The following is a 27,057-nucleotide window of genomic DNA, read 5'->3' as shown; positions in this document are numbered from 1 at the left end:
CCAGCGTGGTCTGGGCCAGCACATCTCGAGTTACCGGGTGTCCGTCCCCCAGCGCCGCGGGGCCCAGGAGTCCTGGTGACATGCGATAGGCGAGGGCTCGGGTCGCACTCGCTGGCCGGCTTCCCTGCGCTGCTGCCGTCTCGCACATCTACACTAGAGACGTCCCGGGTTGCAAGCCGCTTTCCAGTCCATCAGAGCTACCGTCAGGTTCACACATTTACATTTTCCATTTGAAGTTCAGGCTTTTGGGTAGTGAGAGACAAGAGAATTAACGTCCTTAATTCTGCCCTAAAACCCACTTTCGCCACAGCAAAGCGCCCGTACCAGCTGCCAGGGCTGCTGCCTTTGGCCAGCTCTTCACTGCCCCTTCCAGCTCTTGTACAACAGGATCACTAAAACCCAGCAAGATCAAATGCAGAACAAAGTATCAGACGGTCACATCCTCTGCAGAGGGGACTGCGGCCTTGATGTGACCAGAGGAGACAGCCAGGCCGCAGGAACGCGTGGGGCGGCCTCTGCCATCGCCTTCTGTTTATGCTGGAACCGAGTCCTGGCAGGTACGCGAGAGGAGCCGGCCGGGCAATTTCACGCTGTTCTACTCCTCTTTTTGGGGTAGCGGTGGGGGGTCTTAGTGCTACTGATAACCTTCAATTCAGGGTCGAAGAGCGGGCGCATGGAGGAAGAAACCCTGGGACACCCCGCAGCTTGCCGGGAGCTCTGGTAAGCCACCCCCCGAGGAAGCGGGACAGCTCGTCAGCCACCAGTTGTGTTAGCACTGGCAGGGCAAGAGATTGCTAACAACCAAATCTGCTCAGCCAAGTGCAACCTGTACTCACCTTTCCCACCCTCTGCAGCACAGAGCCGGGCTCTGATGGAAGCTGCGTGTTACTCCAGGGCCAAGGCAGAGACTAAGCTTCCCGCCCAGCATCGCTGAAGGCTGGCGCAGGCAGCGCGTCTCCACGCTGAAAGCACACTTCTCACCTCCAGAGCGCCCGCAAACACCGGGGCAATTACAGCACGTTTTGTCATTCAGATACCGGCTACTTCATTTTTTAAGGTGTGGATTTCTGCCCAGACCTGCTGTACCAGCTTAGGTTCAGAAGTACCATTACCTAAATGATAGACCACAAACTGCTTGTAGGTTAAAAAAAAAAAAAAAAAAAAAAAAAAAAAAAAAAAATCTAAGTTACTGCAAAGATGGACCTTTGAACTGTCCTGCTGCTAATTTGTGCATTTAAGGAAATTTAAGTTAGAGGCCATCTGGGACCAAGAAGATGCCTGCAGTCTATAACACATTTGAAAACCCCCTTGCACTGCGCAACAAGCCTTTAGAGGTCTCGGTCCACTCCTCTCTCCCCCAGGGTGTAATGAGAGTTTCTCTGAACTCTCCCCAGGTTGCTGCAACACACACTGTATTAACAGACTCCTTGCAGGTGCTCCTCCTTGGCCTGTACATTGGGTAAAAATGCTAATAACCGCACCTGTTCTGCAGAGAAATAACCTCATGCGTTTACACTCTTACTCGGTTGCCTCCCAGGCAACGGCGCACATGGAGGCAAGACTTGGAGGAGCTGCCGAGCTCACTGCCAAGCAGCCAGCAGCACCGCTGGCACCGCGCAAGGGAAAGGGCATGGTGGTTGAGCCATGGGCACGCAGTTGCCCCCCGCCGCTGACCGCTGCCAGGTGCCTGAGCTGCTCTCCTCTGTGCAGCCTCCCTCGCTGGGGGAGAAGACACCTCCAGGTCATCAGTCAAGATAAATCCCCGTTTCGTGCCATCAGTCCGTCACAGGGGATCAACAAATATACTTCACATAGCCCTTAAGAATGAATCTTAGCAAAGCAACTGTTTCTGGAAAGTGAAGAAATACCTTCTAGGTGCAGAAACGGGTACCGATCCGGGATTTTCTGCTGAAATTGTGTTATAGGGCTGTTGATCAGCTATTAAAATATCTATTCAAGCAACATCGAACAGTATGAATTCATAACCGTTACTACTCTTCAAAATGACATTTCAGAACAGCTTGTAATAAATCAAAAAACTTTTATTTTTAAGATATATTATAAATTTACAACACACAACATCAGTGTCCTTAGTGTGTGTGTGAGAGCAGGTTTAAAGACTCAGCGTTCATTCTAGTCTCGTTCTTGGGTATGACTCCGCCACATGCTGAAGGCAGGTAACCGGTTTCAGTTTGAACAGGTCAGGCTTTGCTAGCGACCCGGCTAACTTCGAGGAATACATTTCAGTAGACAACACTTTGACTGGTTAAAGGTTAACAGATCAGTAGCAATTTCTTGATTTTGCCTGCAGGGCTCCTGCACGAAGCAAAGCCCGCCGGTTTTCCCGTGCGGGAGAGGTCAGTGACCCACGCTGGCGTGCCTAGAATGAACCCCGAACTCCACAGGCTCAGTGAGGTCTGCCCTAGCTAAGCCTCATAAAAGTAACATTACATCTTCAAAACAGCTGTGCATGCCACACATCAGTGTCTGTTCCATATAAAAGTTACCATACGCTGTACCTAATTATTTTATACACAGGTGAAATGAAAAATGTTAAGTCAGTACCTCGCAATATAATTTTACTGGTGCTGCTGTAAGTGCTGGATAGCAAATCACATTCTTGTACAGTTCATTAAGCTATGATAAAAATACGCAAATTAAAAACACTCTATGGGGCCTCTGTTACCTGCTGCAACAAGAGACGCTTGGTTTTGTTGGGCTTAGTTTAAAACATGATTCAGTTGCTTTCCTCTCCCCAAAGCATGATATAAAGCTATATCCAAATTCAGAAAGAATTTAATGCATTTATGTTTACTGAAATTCCTATGCTGCAAAAAGTTCTGCATTGAAGATCTTTAGGGCAAGAGGTCCTTAACAAACCTTTTGTTATACCTAGATATCAGGATGCAGGTGACAACAACAGTCACGGTACCACATTCATGTAGACTCACTACCCACAGCTTGTGTTTCCTCCGTAGGAACCCAGGGATTGCCACCCTGGCTGAGCTAACTGACTCTCCTAGCTCTGACAGCAGCCGACAGACGCTTCAGGCGAATCATCAGTCCAGAGAGGAGGATTCGGTCACTAGTTCGCTTATACCTCAAAGCATAAGGACTTATAACTGGATGGAAATACCCTGCTGCAAGTGCTGCTATTCTACCAGTTAATAAAAATGCCACTTATTAAAAGCAGAAAAATGGGGCTTTTACTTTGGATGAGATACTATCCCATGCACACTACTTTTGGAAAGCTGCCATTGAAATTGAGATCACTGTGAACCTCTGTACCTGTTCTATAGGCAACATTTGCTGACAGCGTCATGATACATTCATTTGGTGCAATGCTTATTTAAACAACTTTCAAAGTATATTAAAGATTCTCAGGCCCCCCCAAGACAACTCTCCCAACCAAGAAGGATTTCAATAACCACTTAAGTATTTCTTGGATAGGAAGATCAATCCCCCAAAGACAAGTCTGATTCCGTGAGAACGAGGAGAGTAGATGGGGGTCAAGGTTCTGGGACGTACCCAAGACAGGCTGCAAGCAGCCAAAAAGATGCAATTAGCTGGGAGTTTAAGAGCTCTGGAAGGAGTGAACCTTGCGCCTTCCTAGAACAGCCGAAGTTTATTAATAACCGTACTAGAAACAGGGCAAGTTAATTTTCCAGCTGCTTGGAGACCAGAAGTGTCCTTAATATGGTGTAAAGATCAACGAACCGTGAAGTGGCTGGGTAATCTTGTGTGACCATGCTGATGTAGCGATGCGGCAATCTTAAAGGAAGACTCAGGCCACTACTCACAAGGAGAGAAAAGAATGGCAGATTCTTTGGACTGTATCTAACACTAGAGGTTTATTAGGAGAATTATGCTAGCTCAGTCTCACAGGTCAAGACCAATCAAGGTCCAAGTTGCAAAGTGGCCAACAGCATTTTTCCCAAATACATCCCTTTAAATGTATCCCCCTTATAAAGAGAGTATAAATATGAAGCCCTGAGAACAAACTTCCATATAGTACATTTCTATTAAAAATATCAAAGCCTTGATGACAAAAATTATAAGTTATATATATTTAAATAAATAGCTAGCTTTCAAGAGTCATGTAATATCAAAAGGTAGAAGATTGTCCATATCAACTGATGGGGCAAAAAACTGTAAGAACTAGGTACTGCACTGGATGAGCCACCTACCACCCCACTTCCTCATCTTTCCTTGATTTCATGGGTCTTCCAAATAGTCCCTTGACAATGCTATGAGACACCCAAATGTGACACGTCTTTGCTAGTTATAAGTTGATCAGATACGAGCACAGGACATGAACCTGCAAATCCTCACTCCTGTGAGTAGTTCTTTCCCACAAAACTTAAGGAAATCAGTGGTTCACAGACCAGAACCACCAGTCCTCCACCCTTCAGCCACAGAACAAGACAGTTTGTCCCCAGGCAGTAGTCTCACTACACACGCTCCTTGTGCCTGGAGACCTGTCTCTGAACAGCCTAACTCAGTAACAGCGTTTTTTCTTTCCCCCCCCCCCACTTCCTTCCTTTTTTTTTTGGGGGGGGGGGCAGGAAAGGAGAGAGAAAAGATCATCAATACTTTTGCAAGCATGAATGGACTTAACCCCTCTCCCCAAACACACACCTTAACCATGATGAAGTAGCAATACACCCAGGTGCCATGGGACATACAGCTCCACAGTCTAGTGCTAATTCATACCCAAAAGACAACACTATTGTCTTATCAATTCCTTGAACGGTAATTTAACTTTAAGGATAGTTTTTATTTGTTTTAAATCAACTCCTGGGCCTTGCCGGAAACATCACACCTCAAAAGTTCTGGCCTATTTCAGCTACTGGAAACTTCTCAGACAATCAAGACTTTGCTAAAGCCATACCAAGAAACAAAACAGTTTGGCAAATCAGGAAGAACACACTAACACTTAAGCTGTGCAAGTATTGAGCTCTGGAAGGAGAGCCAGAAATAACCACATTCTCAAGCTTTCAAGTGTTTTAAAGATGCAGTATGCCTTTAACCCACAAGGCTTCTAACTGTAGTTGCAGCACTAGGTTATGTTGGGGAGCCTGGGCATTCTCACCTTCATCTGTTACCTGATTATGCTTTCCTGATGCTTTTTTCTGTTTTTAATAAAAGGATCACCGGCACCAATTCTGCTCAGGCATACTGAGGGAGGCAGCTCTGATAAAAGTTATCACCCTGATCAAACTGACACTGAAGATGATGCAGTTTAGTAACGGGCACTGGCAGTACCAGCCGTGACCAATCCCATTGCTGTGGGGGTAATGCAGGCATGCACGAGCAGCAGAACTTTCATCCTCAAGAGTGAGCCACTCTGCTCCTCTGAAGCTGGTTAGACCCTATATATTGGGAATTCACCCAACTTCAGCCATCTAAAAATTAGGCAGCTGGTTCAAGTTAATCATCCATATTCTCCTCTTAGCAGCAACAGGTGAGGTGGGTTGCTTGTTCTTGCCATATCACAACTAGGCTCTACCTTGAGCAAACCAGAGACCAAACTTTTAGATGAATCTAAAATTGAGAGATGATCCTTGCCTGGTCTGTCTGGAAGCTCTACGGCCACTTCAGAGTCCAATCATGTATCACTGAAATAACAGAAGCATGGAAATGGTCTTTGAAGAATGTAAAGATTCATTAAAAGGCCATGACTGCTACCCAGGTATCTGTTCAGCAAGTCTGAAGCTGTACTTGATTATACAAAAGCCAAAAAAATATTACAGGGTAGTTTTTCTTTCCCAGCTTTGTCTTCTAGAAAGAATCACTAAAAGGAAACATTTATAAGAACCCCGATAGAGTAGGGAAAACACTTAGAACTTCAAGTATTAACGTCCTCTGGTAGTATTACACATCAGAAACTGCAGGGAATGAGAAAAAAACAACAAAGAAAGCTTTTTATAACGCCACAACCTTTAGTCATAGCTGCTCATGAGTAGTTGCATCAAATTCACAGGGTTGCAGGATCAGGTTCCTTGCTTTTACAGCTACAGAAAGAAGTTAGAATTTCCTGTCATGTTGTCAATCTGTTCTTAACAGAGTCTGAGAAAATGGTGTTACTGTCCAATTTGAACAGAAGATAAACCTCTATAAAGCTCTGAGTTTTCAGGTGTAAAAGTAAATATTTCAGCACTCTCATGAAGTGCAAGCTTAATATGAAATTACAAAAAACAAAAATAAAAAAAACACTGGGATAGTAAGCCAAGATAAAATCTCATGCTGTTTTGATTTCCCCACCCTTCATATTAATTATGTGAAATTGGCAACTTCAGTGCCTCAGCTGCATAATAGCATAAATCAGATGCCAAGTTCAGGCCAAAACTTGTTGCAGGGTTTCGGGTTACATCTTGCTGCATTTTTCTTTTTAAAGAAAGAAAAAGCCCCAGAACCACACACACAAAAAACCCAGCAACAACACAAAAACCACACTTAAAAGGTGACTGCAGAGCTACTCAGGATAGCCCTCTGACAGATACCTTGGTGCTGTTTAAGAATACGACCTCTCTCTGGTTGCTCTGTATTTTGGAGAAGCAGGTCTTGCATAGCCTGCCTTTCCGCAAAAAAGCTGTGGATTACAAGACTTGACAGATTATGACAGATGTCAATCATGTGGTACTAAGTTGAAAAGAAAAAAAATGTTTTGGACTATTAAAAAGCAACTCCTCCATAGCCCAATCATAACAAAAATCTAGCTGGATATTCACTAGCAAGTTGTTTTGTTAGAAGCTCACAATTTCTGTCCGAAATCTCAAGTCAGTCTTCTGATAAAACTAGGAAAGACATAGCCTGACATTCTTGGTATTTCCAGGGTTAAAAAAAGCAGTGAGAAAAAACACTTCTATCTCAAAGATAGTAATTTCAAGCGCGCTTTTAAATACCTTAAGCAAAATAAAAACATTAGCATTTCTGCTTATTTGCAGATTACCAATCAATGAAAACCCATGCAAATCAGTATCTTTTTGTAAACAGAGTCTGAAAAATAAACTCAACAACATAAGTCTCCCTTTCCAAAACCATGCACATCAAAACGGAAAAAAAACGCAGTGTGAATACATCCTCCTTGCACTAGGATATGGCAGAGTATAAGCTTACGAATTGCAGCCCTTGAGAATCCAAGTGTTGGTGTTGCAAGTTCTGTCATGAAAGAGATACTGCATCTTTAATGTAGCTGACAGAGAATCACCTACAAGTCTAAACCCTGTAGGACTTGAACAACACTAACACAGAAAATAAATAGGAAAAAGTAATGCTATTTATTAAAGGAATTCCATCTATGAATTATTCTGTTTAAATTATAATGCAAGACAAACAAATTTGGATAGAAATGTGCTTGCTCTCCCAATATTTGGACTTTTTTTTAAAAAAACATTTCCTAAGAATCAATTTAAAAAAGCATTTTATAATTTGTTATACCCATAAGTTAATACTGTATGGAGATGATTAATATCCTATGCTAGTGGTCAGTGACCTCTTGTAAACACTAGCCAGATGCTAGTGAAACTGGCTAGTAAACTACTGTCACAGGCCTTTTTACCAAGGAGCTTAAAACATGAGCAATATCATCATATTTCCTTATCAATCAGATGCTTAATTGCTTTCACAAAACCTTTTCCTATATTTGGATATATTTTATTTTCGACCTAACACCTGAAAACAAAAATAAGTCTTCAAACCTCTTCCACTAACACTAAATCCACAAGGCAATTAACTTTGGGTTGGCCATACCTACATATGCTCTCACATGAGACATCCCCATTTGGGGGGGGGACGCTTTTTCTCCACCCCACCCCAGCAATCCATGCCCGCTCCCGTTGGGAAGGTGAGGCAAGGGACAGTAGGGAGTGGCACAGCGGACCAGCATTCCCTTCTACGTGCGGTTCAGTGTCTGGAAGATTCGAGAGATCTGTAGCATGACGGGCCCAGTTTCTGGATCATTCATCCACTGAGTGCTGTTCAAGGGGTTTTCAAGCATATCCTCGAAGGCTGCCAAGAGATGGAAATTGTAACACGCTTAGTCCTTTATTTAGCAAATGCTTCAAAGTTTGAGATGCTTAAACAACAGGAACATTAAAAATTGCTGCAGAGCTATTCTTTGCTTTGGGACCACTACTTATCCAAGGCAGGGGGCAGGAATTCCCCTGAAGCGGGGGGAATTCAGCATACACTTACCTTTTGCACTCCTAAGTCTCTACAGATGGAGACACTACAGTCTGTCATTCCTCAGCATTAAATTCACTGCAAGCAGACATTAAATACTCAGCCCGGACTGCAATCCATCTCCAAACCTCAAGGACATGGGTCTGAAGAGATAAAGTCTTAGCAAATAGACACATGCAGAACTTCTTCCTTCCTTTCCATTGCAAAACAATCTTAGGCTCCACAGAATATTAACTGGACATATCCCTAGGGAAACACGGGTGCTGTGTAGCTGCCAGAGACTGCGTCTCAGTTGTCCTTTAGTGACAGGACTTCTCTGAACTTGGAGATAGTGACTTCTCATCACAGATACTTAGGAGGTAGGGCAGGCCCCACTATATCATGGTCAAGGAGGATTGAAAAGGATTTGCCTGCTTTGGTCTAGATTGGCTGCAGTAGCATAGTCCTATTTATCAGTTTATGAATGCCCACTTTGCCCCTCAAGTCCCAAAGTAATATTCTGGCCCTATCTTTCCCAAGGAGCCAGAAGGAAAGCAGCGCCTTCCCTTTGAACAGCATTGGCTTTCTCCTTCCTGGCATTTGGAGGGCAGAGGATGCCAGGGAGGCAGCAAATTCCACCTGCCTTGACACAGACAGAAGTGGAAGTATGCAGAGGAATTACCTCCATTTTTGAACAATGACAGCTTAAAATACTCAAGGGCAGTTCCTTCTTTCTATACATAGCTGCCATTACACTATTTTTCCTTCTGTTACTTATTTTGAAGGACCAAGAAATTCATCAGAACCAGACAGCTACTGCAAAAGCCAAGTTGCAAGTATGGCAAAAGAATGAGCCAGCCAATAATTTAAAAGCTTTATGATAGACTGAGCTGGACTACCAAAAATTCAGAGCATTCAATCATTATGGAATGGGACAGAAAAAGCAGTTGCAGATCTGACCTATTCAGAAGTCACCAAAAGGTCAGTGTTATGCGCATCTGGCAGGCTGGCACTGAGGTCAGCATCCCGGTTTTCCAGGAGGGTTAGCATACACAGCTCCAAGTGACATTAGTGGGAGCTGGAAGTACCCAGCACCTCTGAAAGGCTCGCCATTAATACCTTGCTCAAGGTCATGCAGCATGCCTCTGGCAAAGCCCACGATTAAGTATAGATCTCAGCTTTCACCACTTTAAAACTGAAGATTTATCAACTTTAAGTATCTAATGAAATGCAAACATTCATTATTGAAGTCTGTGACATCAGCAATTTGCAGATGTATCATTAGGAACATGTTCTCATGCTCATCCAAGCTTTACAAGTGCATATAATAGCATTTCATTTTCTATTTATATTCTGAGCTGCAGTGTGGAACCCTCTCGGAAACAAAAAGACCATTTGTTCAGAAAACAAGGTGAGAATATTCTGCTCTTGAATTATTTAAAGCTTTGCAAACTCTGCTAATTACATTTAAAGCAGATATTTTAAAAAATTCTCTTCAAAGAGCTGTGCATACACCCTTTATTTAAAAGCAAGTCTTCAAATGAAGTTTGAAGCCGAAGATTAAATGCAAAGTTTCTGTGTACAACACAGAGGCAAGGTCATTCTTCTGCACTGTCCTCCACTATAAGAATGAGGAATCCAGAGATATACATTTCACTGTCAGGCTCATTAGATCAGTGCTTGCCAAGCCCACAGCCTTTCTGACCAAGAAGGCACAAATTTTGCCATGGAGCTGAACTCCAGGAAGGGGGAAAAGTGTATTCACATATGTTATCTCACCTTTGGCAAGACAAAGCCTTAGCTCAGAGTTTTTGTTTGGTAACTCACACAAGTTATTTTCCATTTCAGTGACCTGGCCTCAACATACAGTAAGCTGTACATTGTCATGACTGTTTTTTCAGTGAAACAACTAGGGTTCTAGACAGATATCTCTCCCCCCCCCACCCTGGACAAAGGGAATGCCAAAGGCCTCCTAGATCCAGACAAGCACTGCAGCCAGCAGCTATTAAAGTTTCTGAGTTCAGCACATGTAATCCACTAGCCAAGGGACTAGTATCATTTCTGGGACAGCCCCAAATTCTCTTCTGGGTGTCTGGCTTGCAAGATGAAGCAAGCCAACAATACAGCTGCTGAAAGGGAAGAAAAGGGTACAGAGCTGCACACAACCCACAAAACACGCTGTGAACATTCAGTCTGTACTGTTTTTGCTAGCAACTGCAGAGACTGCGTACATTTATCAGGACTCCAAACAGTACTTACCTAGTAGAGTTTTAGGGTTTGTTAGCCCTAACTGTACCACGGGGTTTTCTAAGATGGCTTGGAAGAGAGGGCTATTGGTGTCAATTCCCTTATCTAAGTCCTCTGGAGAAGGCTTTCTGTCTCCCAGCAGCCATTCACACTGAAAGAGATCACCAGGCACAACAAATTCATGACTGGTTCTATTACAATGAAAGTCTGTCAAAACTTGTGACAAAGCAGCATGTTAAAGATACTTTTTCCTCTCATGTACAGTTAAAGACTGAACTATATATTTCTTTTTGCACTAGATTACTAGTTATTTGGGTTTTGCTCTGACTGAAATCAATCTTTACTTCGACAGGAACAGCAGTATTGCCTGGTATGGTAATAGAGTGACACTAACTTTGGATGTTTCAAAGCTGAGGGAAGATGTGTGTCATCCCATAGATGAGTTTCCTGGAGCAGGCACTACACCTGCATGGTTACAGTAGGTCAGCCTGAAGAGTCACCCAGCCCAATATCCCTTCTCTGATAGTGGCCAGCACCGGATGCTTAAGAAAAGAAGTTTCCTTCACCATCAGCTGTGTCTACATCATTCTGCTTAATATAGTCACTAACAGGGGACTAGTCAATCTTCGAAAATCTTCGTCTTGGCCTCCGTAAGTTGTTGACTATATTGTTGCAGAATGTTGATTCATACATTGCGTGGCTTGAATCTCTTGCCTCATCATGTATTCCTGTTCTTTAATCAGTTTTTAGTTATTGGGAATCTCTCTCCGTTTCTCATGATAGGATAATTTCTTTAGCTGCAGCCCCTGGTGAGGGAGCTTCTCAGAAGCTTTTTGAAAATCCACATACACTGTATCAACCAGATCAGCCTTAGCCTCACGCACACTGAGTTCTTTTAAGAAATGTAAAGCTTTTTGCATTCCAGTTGTACATCTAATCTGAGAGACACAGAACTTAGTGCTTATTTCAATTTCAGTAATGTTTGGGCTTTACGATACAACCAAAGTCAATTAATGATAAAAGGAATTGGCTGAGCAGACAATTATTATAGCAATAACAAATCGTGTACTCACAGCTGCATTTTGCTGGTTGTTGTTTACTCTCAGTGCATCTACCACTTCTTTTTCATCAAATCCCATCTCCATCAGGGCAATGACAGCCTACATCAGATTTGCAAAGCTTAATGAATACAACATTTAACACACGGAAACAATAACAATCACATCCTTTCACCTCCTGTGCAGGAGCTTTTTGTGGGGTAGACACAGCTGTCTCCATTTGCAGACCACAAAATAGTTTTATCCACAAATTTGTCATCTACTGTATATCAGAAGTGTCTACTGCATAAGTGGAATAAATCTGAACGGCCTAAGACTGAAGGTAGCTCCTAGCCTCAACGTGCCAAAGCTGAATGCAAGGCAAAAAGCAAGGGTACATGGGGTAGGAAGGAGAAGAGCAGGATGGAAGCACATTATTTTAGAACTTCTCTCGTGTCAAAGCTTTGCTCATGTCTCACTGAGATACACATTCCATGTGCACTTGTAGTTCTGTTCACTAGATTAATTTTACTTCCTGGGTTTCCTATATATTGTTAGTGAGCAGTATGTATTTAGGTATGTGTACTTAGATATTGTTATGAGAATGTTCAGTTATCGGAAATTGTACTTAGGTCAATCACTACATTGTTGGCAGATTCCAGCTGAAATCACAAGAAACCACTAGCTGTAAAGACAGTGCTGGATTCTAAAGAGCACCTCCTGGTGAGTTTACAGTGTGATGACACCACAAATTTTCACTTCAAATCTTCGACTTCACTTCATTCTGAAGAAAGGCTAACTTTTGCATTTGCTGCAAGACTTTTAATCTGCTGGCGATACTCTTCCATGCCCCCTAAATACAATTATGCTATTCTGTCCTTTCCTATAACAAAGGACCTACTCTTGCCCTGCAACCCTTTCTTCTCTGAAGGCAGCCAAAAGGCAATGCCAGGAGGGAGCCTAGCAGCTCTTCTCTGTTGCAACAGTTGATGTTCAGGTATAAAATTAACAGCACCAGTAATTTAGACACTGATATCTGAGACAGCAATACATTAGTTAGGTAATATCCCTTTCAGCAATCTGAATTTAAGCAGCCCCTAAAGATTTCCACTAAAATGCTGTCTGGCCAGTACAATACACACGTACACAAACGTCCCTTTACATTTCTTAACTAAACATTTATTTGGATTTTGCAGTGCCCACACAGTCCCTTTCAATCTTAATAGTTACTTAAATAGTGAGACATGCCACACATACTCGTGGGTCTGGACGAAACTCTCTTTTCCTCCGGATCTTCTTGAATATTTCTGTCAGCTCATCTTTGGCCTCTTCCCCACCAGCTTCCGAACTAGGACCTGCAGTCGCTTCAGCAGAGGACGCACCAGCTTCAGCTGTGGCTTCTGATGGAGCCTGACCAGGAAGCGGAGCATCCACTGTAGGGTCATCTGCATGTTCTATCAACCACTCCATGGCCTGTGTCACTGACATACTGAAAAGCAAATAAAGAATACAGGGATGAGGAACACTCCAGAAGGGCACTACTGTTTCACACATTTTTCTTTGCCTTCATTCCCATGGTATCCTGACTGGCTTATTAATTAGTATCTGAGAAGTCATAAATACAGCCTTGGAGCAAATCTCAGAACACCTCTATTCTTGATGCATTTGAGACATCAATCTTCTCTGAAGCCAGGAATTAAGACACAGCAGCAAAGTCCAACTTGGACAACTGTAAACCAGGTTTTAAAAGGCAGTTTCAGTTACAGCATGAGGGATGGTGGCCATCAGAGGAAAAAGCAAAGCTTTCTAAGTATGAAGACAGAGATACTGGAAAAGAGTGACTGAAATACATCATGAATTCTCTATCATTAGTAATTTTTGAGAACAGTCTAACAAACTCCTCTCAGGAGGGATACAGCACAGCTGATTCTCCTCAGAGTACAAGAAGGACTATGTGACCTCCTGAGGTCTCTATTCCTGTTTTCCTATAGTTACTATCTGGACTTTATAATATTCTCGCAGTGTTTTTACAAGGTCAGCATGAAGTATTTTTCTACAGCTCAAAGGCCACTTTGGAAAGGCTACATTTGCTTTTTTTCCTTCATAAAAATCTGAATTTTAAAGCACAAGGAGGTGCTAGTTCAACGCTTACAAACAGTGCCAGCCTGACAGCCATGCAAACCACAGAGCAACTATTCTTTCCAGAACAGAGAGAGCACTGCTTCCCCTTCCCTGTACCACCTGCACCTGTGTGTTGCCTGAGACAGCACTGTTTTTTGTGCTACTGCTTTCTCCAAACTAATTTTAGGTGACCCACATAAGGAGACTGGAGAAAGAAAACAAACACTTTTTAATCATACCAAATAACTTACAGCCAGTATGTTGAATACACTTACTGATTTAACCGAAGGGCTTTGACAGCTCTGCTCTCTGGAAACCCCATTTCTGTAAGCTGTCGCAGAGCTATCTCATCCACTCTGTCTTCCTCATCTTCATCCAGCATGGCTACATACACACACAGAGAACAACGCTCGAATTTACTTCAAGCTAAAATAAATCCCTTCCTCAATGGAAAGGGATGTGTTAAGTTCAAACCCCATTCTCCTCTTCAATCCCTGCTTTTGTTTCTGCCCCAAATTTGCTATCTCATCATTTAGTTTGTTGTACTCAGCTTGATTTGGCTCAGATAGATTCTTCCAGGACAAAAAACTTTATCCATGTGCATTCACAACCTCAAACAGCAAACAGCAAACTCCCGTATTACCACGGGATGTCCACATCACCAAATAGACCTTCTGTGAACCTCTAACATTCATTAGTTATCTAGAAAAATAAGTGAGATCAGGTCCTACCAGATGAAGGACAAACATTTCCCACAGAGTGCATCAACAGCTACAGTTTTTCCTCATTTAACTCAATTTCCTTGTGCATTTTAAACAATTCTTAACCCTCCCCCTAAACTGCAAGTCATGTGAAGTTTTCCAATTGTTCTATTAATAATTTTACTTTTAAATGGAACTTTTCCTCCATCCCAAAGAGACTTTATGAATTCAAGTTTTATACAACCTATACCACAAGATGAAATCTTTGCCTCAAAGTTATTACAGCTCTGGTATTTAAGTCCTGGACTTCACTCTGCAAGCCTTTTCTTCTGCTGTGGAAGCAAGCAAGTTCCTGGGATGGAACTAGTAACCATAAAGATATGTTCATACCATTTGCCTTCTTAAATAGCTCAACTGCATCTGGGTTCAGCGCTAGCAATTTCTGTGCAACTTCTATGAGAGAAACTAAGATCTTCCGGAGCTCTGTCTGGAACTGCAAGAAAGGAAACTGTCAAAACATTTAGACAGCAAGTTACCAGATGTCATTAAATCTTAATATGTCTATTGTTAGTATCTCTGCTATCATCTGGCACCCTGTAGAGAAGGTTGTTTCAGCAGCACTTCATTTTGTGTTGTTTAGACTCTCAAGCACTGGGCGTTTCCTGTGAAATGCTCTAAGTGGCAAAATGTACCAGGCAGAAAGGTCCTTTTACTTCTTCCACAGTCCCCTGCCCAGCACCACAAGAGGTGCAGCATCCAGGAAAACTCATTGCTCCACAGAAATATGACTCCCACCTTGCACAAAGTGTTGTAAGAAGATAGTCACAGTAGCTCCGTATCAGTGCTATTTACTTCCTTTAGCAACTGGAGACCTTTGCTTCTGTGAAGTGAGCTTTCCTAGTTACAACCCTTTGCTTTCTAGTAACCTAAATTTGAGCAAACTAAACCAAGACTATTTTCTAAACTGAAGCACCACACATCCTTTTCACTTGGGCATTTACTTTTAAAAATTCTATACAGAAGGTCATGTTAGCCATTAAATAGCCTAAATGCCAATTGTTCTGTTTAGTTTAGTAGGACATTTTAATGCTATGCAGTATGCTGCTGAAGACACAGCAGCTGCATAGGCTTCATCAACACTCAACTACTGAAGTCAAAGTTTAAGAATAATTTCTCTTTTCAAAGCCATGGAATAGGAAAAAGACACTAAACACCTGAGCTGTTTAAGACTGAATAGAAAGTTATTCTTAATTACTACAGTGACTGATCATTTAAGTATTCTACAGTTAAAAAACACTGCCTGTTTGACGCATAAGAGCATTCATACACAAGAGAATGCAGGACTAGTAGTTAAAAATAAGGGAGAAACTACTTTTAATGTAACTTTACATTTGCCAGATCGTGAAAATGGTTACTGAGGTTCTCCCATGCACAAACAGCATTTAAAATAATAATTCAGTACAGAGGGTTTGGAGGTTTTTTTCCTCCTAATCACTGAATAGCTTAAGAAGATTTAGATACAGGTCATACAATTGAATTTAATACATATTTTTTATACTTGAATTTCTATTACAGAAAAAAGACTAATCATATTCATAGGGCAGAGAAAAGCTTATGCAAGAAAAAAGCCTACTTGGGTGTTAGCGCACAAGTTAAAAAACAAAGCAAGTCTAATACTTACATCCCTCATGTTGTGATGGGCCACAGTGCGATCTACATTGCGAGAAGGAAGATTTGCAGTTGCTTTGAGAATAGCATCTTTATCAGGAGCTTTCTGCTCCTGTTTCCTCTAAAGGATAGGAGACACGATCAGGTTTCATAATCCATTATCCGCAGAACAAAACATATAAAATTCCCATCAGCTATGCTATCCTTCACCAAGGCATCAAGCAATGCTCTGTAACTTGCAACTAAGAAATAGTAGTCTAGCAATACAATGGATTAATAGCACTAATAACGTTTTGTGATTATAGAGCAAAACTGGACCACTGGACCAAAGCATTGCCCCACTTTCAGCCCTGATACCTATTTTTCTTAGCTAAACATGTGGGGTAATACCAGCATAAAGGGAAAGTGATGTGTCAGATGTGGCCAAGTCCAACAGACTTGGCCAAAACTCAGGCCCCAACTCCAAGGCCCAAACACTCTGCTCAGAACACACCCTCTTCAAACCCGTGCTTTAGCGAGATGTATTGACAGCGTGAACAGGTTAACAGTTAACTGCTCAACACTAGAAGAACTTTATTGCTTGCAAGTATCACGCAGAGATATACGGTGCCTTGGATTTTCAGTATATGCTTACTGTCCGGGACAAACCATAGCAGGGGACAAACTACAAATTTTTCCCAGTCTTGTATCTTATGCTCTTACGGTGACATTCTGCACAAGACCATAATTAAGAGATGGAGACATACACCAACACCTACAGGAAGCAAGAAGAAAAAAAAAAAAAAGCTGTGCAAGGAGGAAGCAGAGAGACCTAGGAATTCATAATGTCAAGCACAAGCATAGCTCAAAGCATTTATGTGATAACGTCAGCTGCAGTACCACTCATTCATAGATGTCATCCTGGATATCGCTGACCCTCAAGCTCCGAGTTCTCAATAAATATTCTGAGAAAAAATAGCCATGTTGTAGAATAGTTGAGGGCAAATGCTTCAGCTCTTGATACCTGGTTAGAGGGTGAAAAGCTAGGCATAGCTAAAGACAGAAGTCAGCCTGACAGGAAATCAGAGTTTTATAGGGCTTTGGAAACAGAGACACAGCAAGGCACTTGCTGAAGTATATTTATATATTTACTAGAAATTTATTCAAAGATCAAATCTATACTACTTCCACAAAATGTATCTGCCTGTTTTATTCCAAGGCAAATGTTCTCTCAAAGTTAAAAGTGTAAATTAGTTTCCTTTAGAAGTTTGGAAGAAAGATGAAATAGTTTCGGTAGTATTTGCTGCATGCATTTGCCTCTACAAACAAAAAGAGTACACCCCAGCAGTCCTTCTGCAACTCATTAATAAGGCTATTAATTAAAACGAGATAGTCAAGAATTCTTCCAAACTCACTTTTTCCTCTGCTGACACATCTGCCATTTTGGGGAGTGGAGGTGGCGCACGCTTCTTTATTAAGAGCAAGACATCTAAAAAGAGAATGATACTGAAATACGTTAAAAAGTAAAGTGAAAACAGTTCTTATATGATACTTTACAGCTTCAAATTTTCCTACAGATAAGTTTTGTTTAATTCCACTAAAACATCAGACTTTTCACACTAGAAGCCAGTACGGATTTACACATTCTCCTTCAGCGTTTGCAGTGCCACAGTGCTATGGTGAATGTGCTGCATAGATACCCGGCAAAGGACTAGACACTTAAAGCCAGAGGTTGGCATCAGTTAGAACAGATATAGTCATGTAATTTTAGGATGATAGTGCTAGAGTTCAGAACATGATCCATCATTAGTCACATTTTCACTGTTACTGGTTTTCTCTCCTCACACAACACCCTCAGAGAGAGTAATACAGGCTCCAGATGTCTTGTGTGGCTGTATTAACACAGTAATTGGCCCATTATTACATGAATACAGCAGCGCTTCCTGAGCTTCCACTGAGGAAGAAACAGTGGAGAAAGGCTGTGTATGGTTTTTGTTTTTTTTTCCTCTTCCACCTGGAACCTTCAGCTATAGTGAGTCAAATCCAAAGCTTCAGTGACAAGTCTTAGCACCAGGCTGAAGCTCACCTTTGCATACCAGTGGCAGTAGAGCAGTTCACTGTCTCCAGGATGGAGCATCACTCGTGACCACAGCGGCAAATCTCAAGGGCAGAGGAGTCTTCTGTTTCAGACATTCAGATCACATGCCACACACTTGATTCAATCTTTTAAGGCTAATACTTTCCCTTTACAAGGTATCTTTCTCCAGCACCTCACTTATTACCAGAGGTATTTTAAGGCTGCGAAGATGCAGACACACTGCTTAGGGCCCAAATTAGGCCCGTGCAGCATCTGCATCCTTCAGCCAGATACAGCTTGACATGCAGTTTTTTAGTCCATCACATTAAGTAAGTATAAAGCAAACAAATCAGGCTTTGTGCAACAAGTTTCCTAGGCCTGGCTCAGTACATAACAGCCAAAAGCAACAGCTGGTGAAGGCTGTTAACCCTCATTTGCCCAGCTGACCAGAATGCAAAGGGATCAACATACTGACTCTTGGCTGCCCCACGAAGCAGCAAGGGAGTCAGCTAAAGCTGTTTAACTGGGCAGCTCAGCGGCAATCAGCTGTTGGCTGCTATCTTGCCTCCCTGACAGCAGCGGGGCACTCGAGCATGTTGCAAGGGAAGAAGCAAAGAAGCATTTGCACAACAGCTTGCCAAGACTGAACAGTTAATGCTGTTGGGCTGCTGCAAACTGCAATTCAAAACTCAGTAGGAGACAGTGCCTCACCAGGAAATAATAAACTGCTAATTGACAAAAAGGCTGTTCCTTGCCTTTGCCCCAGACAGGATTCCCAACTCCTGTTGAACTCTAAAGACAATAGGTGACACCGCCTTCAAAGGGAAGGGCACCAAATTGCTTGTGTTCATGGCAGCAGCACTCCAGCAAGAAATCCAGAAATTCAGCGAGAGCAGTGTTGCTGGCTCAGTCAACATTTTGGTCTATGGCAGTCCAGCGTCTTACACTTGCTTTCTGCACTACTGCCCTTCATCTCCAGAAGTAATCATTAAACTGTTCGGTAAGAATTCGATCCAGCTATCCCAACAGCTCTTTTAGATTCTCTTTTGTATCACGTTAATCCTTTATGACTTTAAAGGAGTAAATACATGCCTCATATATTCTATTGGAGTCAATGATACTATAATTTAACTAACTTTGACCCACATTTGCAGAGCACAGAATGATATCCAAACTGTAGATGCTCAAACACACTTTAGCAAGCAACATCCCTCCACGTGACTGGGAGACCTCAAGAAACTCTTCCAAAAACAGTGTTTTTTCTTTCTTAATATTCTTAACTATAGTTACAATTTTCAGATCTTTTGAAGGATAAAAGCTGTTTAAATACCTGTGATAATATGAAAAGCACTGGGGGAGCTTTTAAAAGAATTGCTTTAAGAAGGTGGTAAAAAAAGACAGATGGATAGATATATCTCATTGGTTTAACTTATCAGCTTAATGAACAGACCTAATTTCTGTTCAACTCTTAGAAAGAACAGCTAAGGAAAGCAAACTGCTCACTGTGTTTTTTTCCTGGAGAAAAAGTCTCTTTCCTCTTCCCTTTTTGCCATCTTATTAGCTTCCTCACGTCAAAGCCGAGAGTAGACGCTGAGAGGTCACAGCTTGGAACTCACCGAATAGTAAAATACAGTTTCATGTTTCCAGGCTGATGGGATTAAAAAAAAAGGGGGGAGGGGGGGGTAGAGTCTTACCTCTGTCTTGAATGTTCTCTTCTAACACTGTTTTTGTGTCTGTCAGCACCTTCTCAGAAGTAGCATGTATCAACTTATGATGTGTCACTGTTTTCGGATCCTCCAGGCTGCCAGGCACACACTGCAGAAGATAAATATTGAAGATCAAAACACAGCAATAATAAGCCTACTGCATCAATCACTGCACTTCGCACTTCAGAAACTACTAAATGACGGTACAGATTGTATGTGGAGAATCTTAACAGCTGAAGTAACGGTGAAATATGCTAGAGGCCAGCACACAGAATGCATTTTATTAAAGAAATCAGGGCTTGCATTGTGCTGTAAAGATGCTCCAACCGTAGTAGTGCAAATAGGTAGAGCAGGCAAATAGGTTTCTCCTTGTGTATCCACATTCCTGCCTGGGAAAAATAATCAAAGGGAAGGATTCTAGCCCTCCTTCACTGATGTTTTGAAATTAATAGCTAGCAACAAGAACACTTAGGTTCCAATTGATTATGATGCTCTTAAGAACTTCTTTAAACAGTTTCAAAGACCTTGTCTTACAGCCCATTCACTTAAAGTGAGCAAGTATAGGACCAAGTACTCAGAATTAAGTGCGACAGAGATATACTGGATTGCAAGAGTATAAATCCACTAGATAGGTTGGTGCCCTTGAAGTAAAAATTTTGCTTATTTAAAGTTTGGACCTATACTCAGGCCTAGGAAGATTTGGAGACAAATATTCAGAATTCAGCGCGATTTGGAGCAAGACAAGTATGCTCAAGGACCCACAGCTAATCCAATTTTGCAATAGATTGCTAAGGTCACTCACTCTGAGAAGTCTGGAGGCAGCAACTAGCATCATAAACTAAGAAAGAAAACCTATGAAGACCATTCAGTGTTCTTGCAGAAGGGAAGGCTGTAATAACACCAACATGTTTCTCCTTTGCAGCCAAGTGTCAGAATAGCAGAGGGACACTCTGCTTAATTTAATAATTATTTACACATGCACTATTAGACTAAACAAACAACTGCCAGCTGTGATTTTAGTATGCTTGACCCTAACTCACAAGAAAGCAGCAGTTTCTGCACCTTGTTTCAAGTTGCTTAATGGAATTAACAGACTTGGCTGCCGGCATCCTAACCTTGGTTATTGCTCAAAGTGCTGAACAAAAGTTACATTCACAACTCTCCTCAATCAGAAATATCCAGTGCATGTTAATTTTTTTCCAATTGCTCATTGCATTGCTCAATCTTGTTAAATTTCTAAAAATTGCATGTCAATTCACTGTGAAACCAGCTTTGAATCCTGAAGGCTTACAGTAAACGCCTTATCGGTGGTACCAAGGAGCACTCATGTATTTACACATGACAAAGACAAAGAAGGGTTTTTCTTGATACAAAGTCCGATTAGAATATACAGAACTGTTTCCAAGTACCAAATATGAGTTGACTATGGCTCAGTTGTTCTGCTAGCACAAACCGACGGAGCGCCACTGAGACTGACGGACCAGTGCTACCCCACCAGCTAGGCACAGGACCACCCTTTTCATCGAGGCTTCTAGAAAACTAGAAGTTGGAATCCCATGCTATTTATCACAACAGATATAAATAAGCATGAATCCCATGGTGTTTGTGCCCTACTGTGGCTTTACAAGAGGGTTAGAGTTTAAACCTCCTGGTATTTTAGCACTGCAGCACAAAATTAAAAAGCACACACCCCAACCTTGAACTGACTCATCTTCATACAAGAGCGGCTCACAGATCCGCAGTAACAGACTACAAGAACATCACATCCGTGCATCTAGAGGCTTCTAATTTGTTTGAGGGGGGGAAAAAAAAGCATAATGGTTGCAATTCCAGAAAGGCAGCATTAAAAATAAACTACCAAAACCATGAAATTGAGGATGTTGTTCTTACCACCTTAACAGCTTTCTACAGCAGAATAAGACACTTAATACTGACCTCACCTGCTCTGCTCATAAGAAAACCCTTTCAATGACATTTCTTTCAATATGCATTTCTGAGCCTTTTTTACCATGTGTGTAGAAGAGCGCATTTACCCTTCAGGGAACAGAGCTACTTCCAGAAACCCCACTGAAATCAGTGACAGTATTTCCCATTTGCTTCACTTAGATGTAGCATTTAGGCCTGTTAATATGTATTAACAGCCTCCTTCAAAGGAATCCTTTTAGAGTCCATCATCACTTTTTTTGTCCTGACTTCAACAGCTCGAGAACCCAAGTACTTGCTCCTTTTTCAAATGCAACACTTGTTTTCATCACAAATCTTCAGTTCCTCATCTCAACTTCTGCACAGTTCTGATGCCACAACAGGACTGAAGTGAGAGCGTTTCAGTCTTGCTTTGTATAACTTCTTACTAATCCTTCAGTATATTAACTGCTGAACAAAAGCCAAAGAATGCATTAAAGTCCAGAAGCAATTGGGAGTAGCTCCTATAATTGATCCAGTAAGTTATCCAAAATGCATAAGAGAGCATCTGTGGAACATCTCATCTCTGAAAAAGCTCAATATTAATTTTACAGATCTTTAGAGTTGGACCCCCAGAAAGAAGAATTTGAATATAGAAGCTGGGGGGAAGGGAAGGGAACCTGTTGCAAGTAATCACACCTTGAGCACTTGCCAGTGTCACCACTGTCCTGCTGGGGGTGGGGGTGGTCTGCTTCTAATCTTTTATCTATTATTTTTTCCTAGCGCATATCAAGTTGTGTGTGCACACAATCATAATATTTACTAATAAGATGAAAGTGCAAGTGAAAAGCTAAAAACTGCAGATAATCACTCACTCATCCTTAGTAACCCATGGATTCAAGGCAACATTCTTCAGACTTTCCCATAGTAAAGCTGTTCTAAAGGAAAAGTCCTGTGGACACCTTACTTCCTCCTCCTCTGACCACTGTTGACAACTGCATAGAACTAAGGCAAATACAGACAGTACTTTAAGGGAATGCTCAGTGAAATACCCGGCGTATTTTAACATGCCTGGAAAAAAGAAAGTCCATCTACCAGGCAATGCCTCTACTAGCTCTCAACAGGCCACCAAGAAGCTACCACCAGCAACCATCAGTTCTCACTGCAGAATCCTGCTTCACGCAAGTGACACACAATTAAAAGTTGAAAGTGTGACTGAAAACATCTTCCTGCCCACAGAAAGGAAGTGTACTGGTAATCCACAGGAAGAGTGGTGAGAGGAGAGGAATTCCCTGTGCAGTGAAGGGGAGCTGAGAAACCAGCATGCACCTGCAGCCCAGTGGTCAGCGAGCACTGACCTACCTGCCATCAGAGACACGGCACACTCTGGAAGAGAAGCTCTTGCATCTCTTTGTACAAGAGGATAAGGAGGGAATCTGCTGTATGTTTTATGGTTTTCCTTCCAGCATAAATATTTGCATTTCTTTTTAACACTGGAGTTTACAGCAAGCTTTTGTCCACAGATGCCTGAGCAACCACTGAACTCGCAAGTCCTGCTGATGCTAAATGCTATTTGCAGAACTTGGAAGCTTGATAAACCGCAAAGCTGGCTGTTTGTTTGTTTTTGAATATGAAAAGGGATTTTTTGTTGTTGTTGTTTGCTTTCATTAACAGAAACATTTTTAAATAGTGCTGACACACCCTAGTACTAAGCTTGGGTGGCTAAACCACCTTCATCTCTCACAAAGTATCCAAGACATGACTAGGGGCATGAACCTACCTTATTCTTGTATTGCTGCACCTTGTACCTCTGCTCCACAGCTACGCCTTCCTACACCTTAAAACCCAAGCGATTATCACTGCAGCAGTTTAAGAAAGAGGGGTCCAGAAGCAAATAAACATTAAAGGCTTCTACCTGTAATTTGCTTGGCAGCATGCAACAACTTACATACACACAGGCCACATTCGCGCATCTTCAGTGCATGACTACAATTTACATCAGTATTTCTGAAACAGTGTTGAGTCTCGGCAAGAAGTAACAATCTCTTGTAATTAGAATCAGGACTTTTTACAGCACCTTCAGCCAATGCAGCGCTACGTTTGAAATGTCAGTCTGGGGCACAAGAACTATGGATCATGAAAATAAACAAGTTATGCTTGGGTTTCTGTGGTTAATTGAACTTTCCCAGTCCTGGCTCCCAGGTGAGCAGCTTCTTTTTAAAGAAGCCTCCCAAGACCTTGGGGCCCAATTCTGCCATCTGGGCTGCACAAGGAGCTCCTGCTGAGGTGGAGGGGCTTTGCACAGGGACAAGCGACTGTTCTGAAAGAACACTTTAAAGGTAAAACTTGAGTTTAAAACTAACTAGGAAAGAAAACAACTTATTATCAGTTTTTTTTCCACAGACTAGATATGTAACATTACTGAAGGTAGCAGTTTAACAGTGTGTAATCTTCACTGAATTGTTACAGGTCAACAGATGAAACTTGGGGGTTTTTTTGCTTGATCTGTGAGCAAAAAGCCCATTAAATTTAGGAAAAAGACATCAAAAATGACTCTTCAGAGATCAGTAAACATTTGAATGTTATGGAGGGAAAAAGAGTGCCCACCTTCCTAATTCGAAATTGGACACCCTAATGAATGTCATCTTCCTTTGCTTCCTGAAAGAAGAATTTCAGCAACTTTAGGGATTATATTAATCAGCATGAGAGGTGGCTGCATAAATTATCTCAAGGCATTATCAAGATTTATTGCAGCATACCCATGATCACCAGTCATGATTTTTCCATTGGTTATTTTCCCCTCCATAAAACTATATATTATCCATAATGGTTATGCAAATCCATATCATTAGCATAAAGCAGCAGAGATATGAAATCAAACATCACCACCAAGTTATCAATTGTCTTCTGCTCTAGCTCACATTGCATGCAAGTGTCTATTCAATTAAGCTTCCAGAGAATTCAAGGTCTTTCAGCTCGGCACATATGCGTGCAATCATTACTCCACCCTGTTTTGGCAGTCTTTGCACCACTCTTCTGCTTAATCACTCAGCCGTGCTGAAGATGGACCAGACAGTAGCATCAGAGCTCTTCCAAGAATGCTAACAATATGGAAGGCCCTTCGCCCATTCCCTTCAGCAAAGCATCCACATTTTGCCTCAAAAAAAGGTCATATCTACCTCAGATAAAGCAAGCCTAAATGTAGCTGTTCTCATCCCTAAATCAAAAAGCACCTTTGAAGACTATTGATCAAGACAGAACAATACGTGCTGTGACCTGTGGTTTCCAGAGGTTCTAGTTAAAAACCAAATGACTAGAAGGTACACTGCAGAGGGCACCTGGGCTGCTGTCCATTCTTCCTCTACCACCTGCTCCTCAGGGAACAAAGCAACCTGAATAGCCTACCACAACCTAACTTAGTTCAAGCTGCTGTTAACTAATTACATATTACAGGTATGTTCTCATATTGTAACCGTGTTTTATTAACAGCAGCAACATTTCTTAACGTCTCTGTAACACTTTGAAGATGAAAACCCTTTTACTGCATGCAGTCTTTTCGGAGGTGGGAGTAGAGGTCCTGGCCTCCTTCATCTGAAAGTTAAATGAGTTCTGCTGAGTCTCTCAGCAAGAATTTCAGCAGCTTTTGACTCAAGCTGTCAGACCATGTTGTGTTGGTCCCAGAATGACGGTCTTTACAACAGTCCTGCTCATGGATCACCATCTTATAACACTGTTGTCAATCACATCTTTGCTTTAAAATAAAACAGTTATGGCAGATCCTTAAAATTCAATCCGATGGTTTTGTAACCACTGGATTCAATGCTTAACACCCACAAACACACAAGGAAGCAACTGGGCAAGTGAATACAAAACCCCTCTATTTTCCAGCTCAACTTCTACAGAATGCAGCTGTATATTTTTACATATTTTCTCTTTCAGACAATGATTAGTAATTTACTCTTCAAACATGTCCATTGAAACCTTATTCCTTAGAGCACTGGAAGAATCTGTTAACTCTCCACTGAAACCCACACTAGTTCCTGTGCCAACACAGGGTAAGGCAGCACTAGGAAAAAAAGAAATGTTCTCCACCATAGTTACTACTCTCATTGTTTGTTCTTAAAACATAAGCTAGAAACAAAATATGCTCTAGTCTCTGTTGGGAAATCGGTAGAAGCCAGTTTCACCGCTCTCCCGCAATGCACAGCCGCCAGCACATTAACCGCATAGGATACATGCGGGAGCTGGCTACCGCTACTGTCCCACGCTTGCAGAGTTCTCTAACTAAAGGCTGCAAAGTAATTTCCATCAAGATTCATCCTTTGTCAGCACACACAGCTCTCAAAACAGGCATTCGCTTTCTGTATGGAAGGGTTTTGCACAGTCAGGGGGAGAGGGAGAAAGAGTGGCAGATCCAGCAGACTAGGAGCTGGAACACAGAAATGTGCTTCTGGTTTTGCTTTTTTTTTAACGGGTATTTACAAGGCTTGAGAAAAGTCTGTTTTCTTCACAAACTAGTGCTGGCTTGGCCCTCCCCAGGGCTCCGACCTTCCCTCCCAGCTGGGGAACACAGGCGTTACAGACAGCTGGGGTTTCGGAGCTGTCCGCGGCACAGGCCCCCCCGCCCGAGGGGCCGCGGCGCCCTGCGGCAGCGGCGAGGCCCGGGGCAGCCGCGGCTCCTTACGTGCTTGAGGCAGCGCTCCTTGAGCTTCTCCACCGTGGTGTCCTCCGAGACCTCCTCCAGCCACTCGGCGCCATCCACGGTGCACACGTGCAGCCTCAGCACCTTCCCCGCGAAGATCTTCTCCTCCTGCACGAACATGGCCCCGGGCCCCGCCGCCGCCGCGGCGCCTCGCAGGCCCCGGGCCCCGCGCTACCGCCCGCCCATGAAGGTGACCCCCGAGACGGCGGCGGGGAGCCCGGCCGGGCCCCGCTGGGAGACGGGGAGCGCGCTGGGCGCCCCCGGCGCTGCCCACCCGCCCGCGGCGCTCGGCCCCAGCCCCGCCGCAGCTCCTGTCACCGCCTCGGCAGCGGTGTTCCCGCGGGGCGGACGCGGCGCTCCGCGGCGGCCGGAAGCGGAAGGGCGCGACGCCGCGCTGCATGCCGGGAGCCGTGGTTTTCTGCCTCGCCGCCTGCAGCGCTGCGCCGGAAGTGAAGGCCGCAACGGCCCGGGGGGCGTGGCTTCCTGGGAGACGTACGGTTATTTTTCCGCAGCTTATTTATTTATTCTTTCCGAGTGGACCCGGTGTGGCGGCTCGGATTAATCTGTAAAAAAATAAAATAAAATAAAATAAATCATTCCCAGCGCATGGTGGGACGGGGGGGGGGGTGTCCCGCCGCCGCAGAGCACGCCGGGAGCTGTAGTCCCGTGCCGCGGTGCACGCCGGGAGCTGTAGTGCCCCCGGCCCGTGGCGGCCGGGCCCGGCGGCGTTGGCGGGGGGCGACATTCCCCGTTC

General features: G+C 43.0%; 1 protein-coding gene across 5 annotated transcripts; it reads right to left on the bottom strand.

The window, feature by feature from the left end:
* Positions 1–2,021: 2,021 nt before the first annotated feature.
* UBAC1 (UBA domain containing 1) lies at positions 2,022–26,722 on the bottom strand. 5 transcript variants are annotated; one of them, XM_064523882.1, is made up of 11 exons: positions 26,286–26,722; positions 19,688–19,808; positions 19,497–19,604; positions 17,332–17,405; positions 15,951–16,058; positions 14,660–14,777; positions 13,844–13,952; positions 12,705–12,936; positions 11,484–11,570; positions 10,423–10,561; positions 2,022–8,010 (listed from the first exon to the last, which is right to left on the bottom strand). In XM_064523882.1, exons 1-11 carry the CDS (start codon positions 26,421–26,423, stop codon positions 7,895–7,897), a joined length of 1,350 nt encoding a protein of 449 aa, XP_064379952.1. In that variant the 5' UTR covers positions 26,424–26,722; the 3' UTR covers positions 2,022–7,894. The 5 variants fall into 5 exon arrangements, with proteins under 5 accessions (XP_064379952.1, XP_064379953.1, XP_064379954.1 ...); XM_064523883.1 differs by having other exon boundaries at positions 14,660–14,762; positions 26,286–26,721; XM_064523884.1 differs by having other exon boundaries at positions 19,497–19,583; positions 26,286–26,721.
* Positions 26,723–27,057: the final 335 nt, after the last annotated feature.

The sequence above is a fragment of the Dromaius novaehollandiae genome, chromosome 20 (genome assembly GCF_036370855.1).
Source record: "Dromaius novaehollandiae isolate bDroNov1 chromosome 20, bDroNov1.hap1, whole genome shotgun sequence".
Classification (NCBI taxonomy): Eukaryota; Metazoa; Chordata; class Aves; order Casuariiformes; family Dromaiidae; genus Dromaius; species Dromaius novaehollandiae.
The sequence above is the reverse complement of the archived record's forward strand: the minus strand, read 5'-3'. Positions and strand labels throughout refer to the sequence as shown.

Excerpts from the sequence above, each read along its gene's own strand:
- UBAC1 (XM_064523882.1), bottom strand. The coding sequence starts at position 26,423 with ATGTTCGTGCAGGAGGAGAAGATCTTCGCGGGGAAGGTGCTGAGGCTG. Across the intron at positions 12,937-13,843 it reads AAAGCCCTTCGGTTAAATCA|TATGTCAGTGACACAGGCCA; the intron begins GTAAGTGTATTC and ends TTTGCTTTTCAG. Across the intron at positions 8,011-10,422 it reads AAACCCTAAAACTCTACTAG|CCTTCGAGGATATGCTTGAA; the intron begins GTAAGTACTGTT and ends ATCTCTTGGCAG.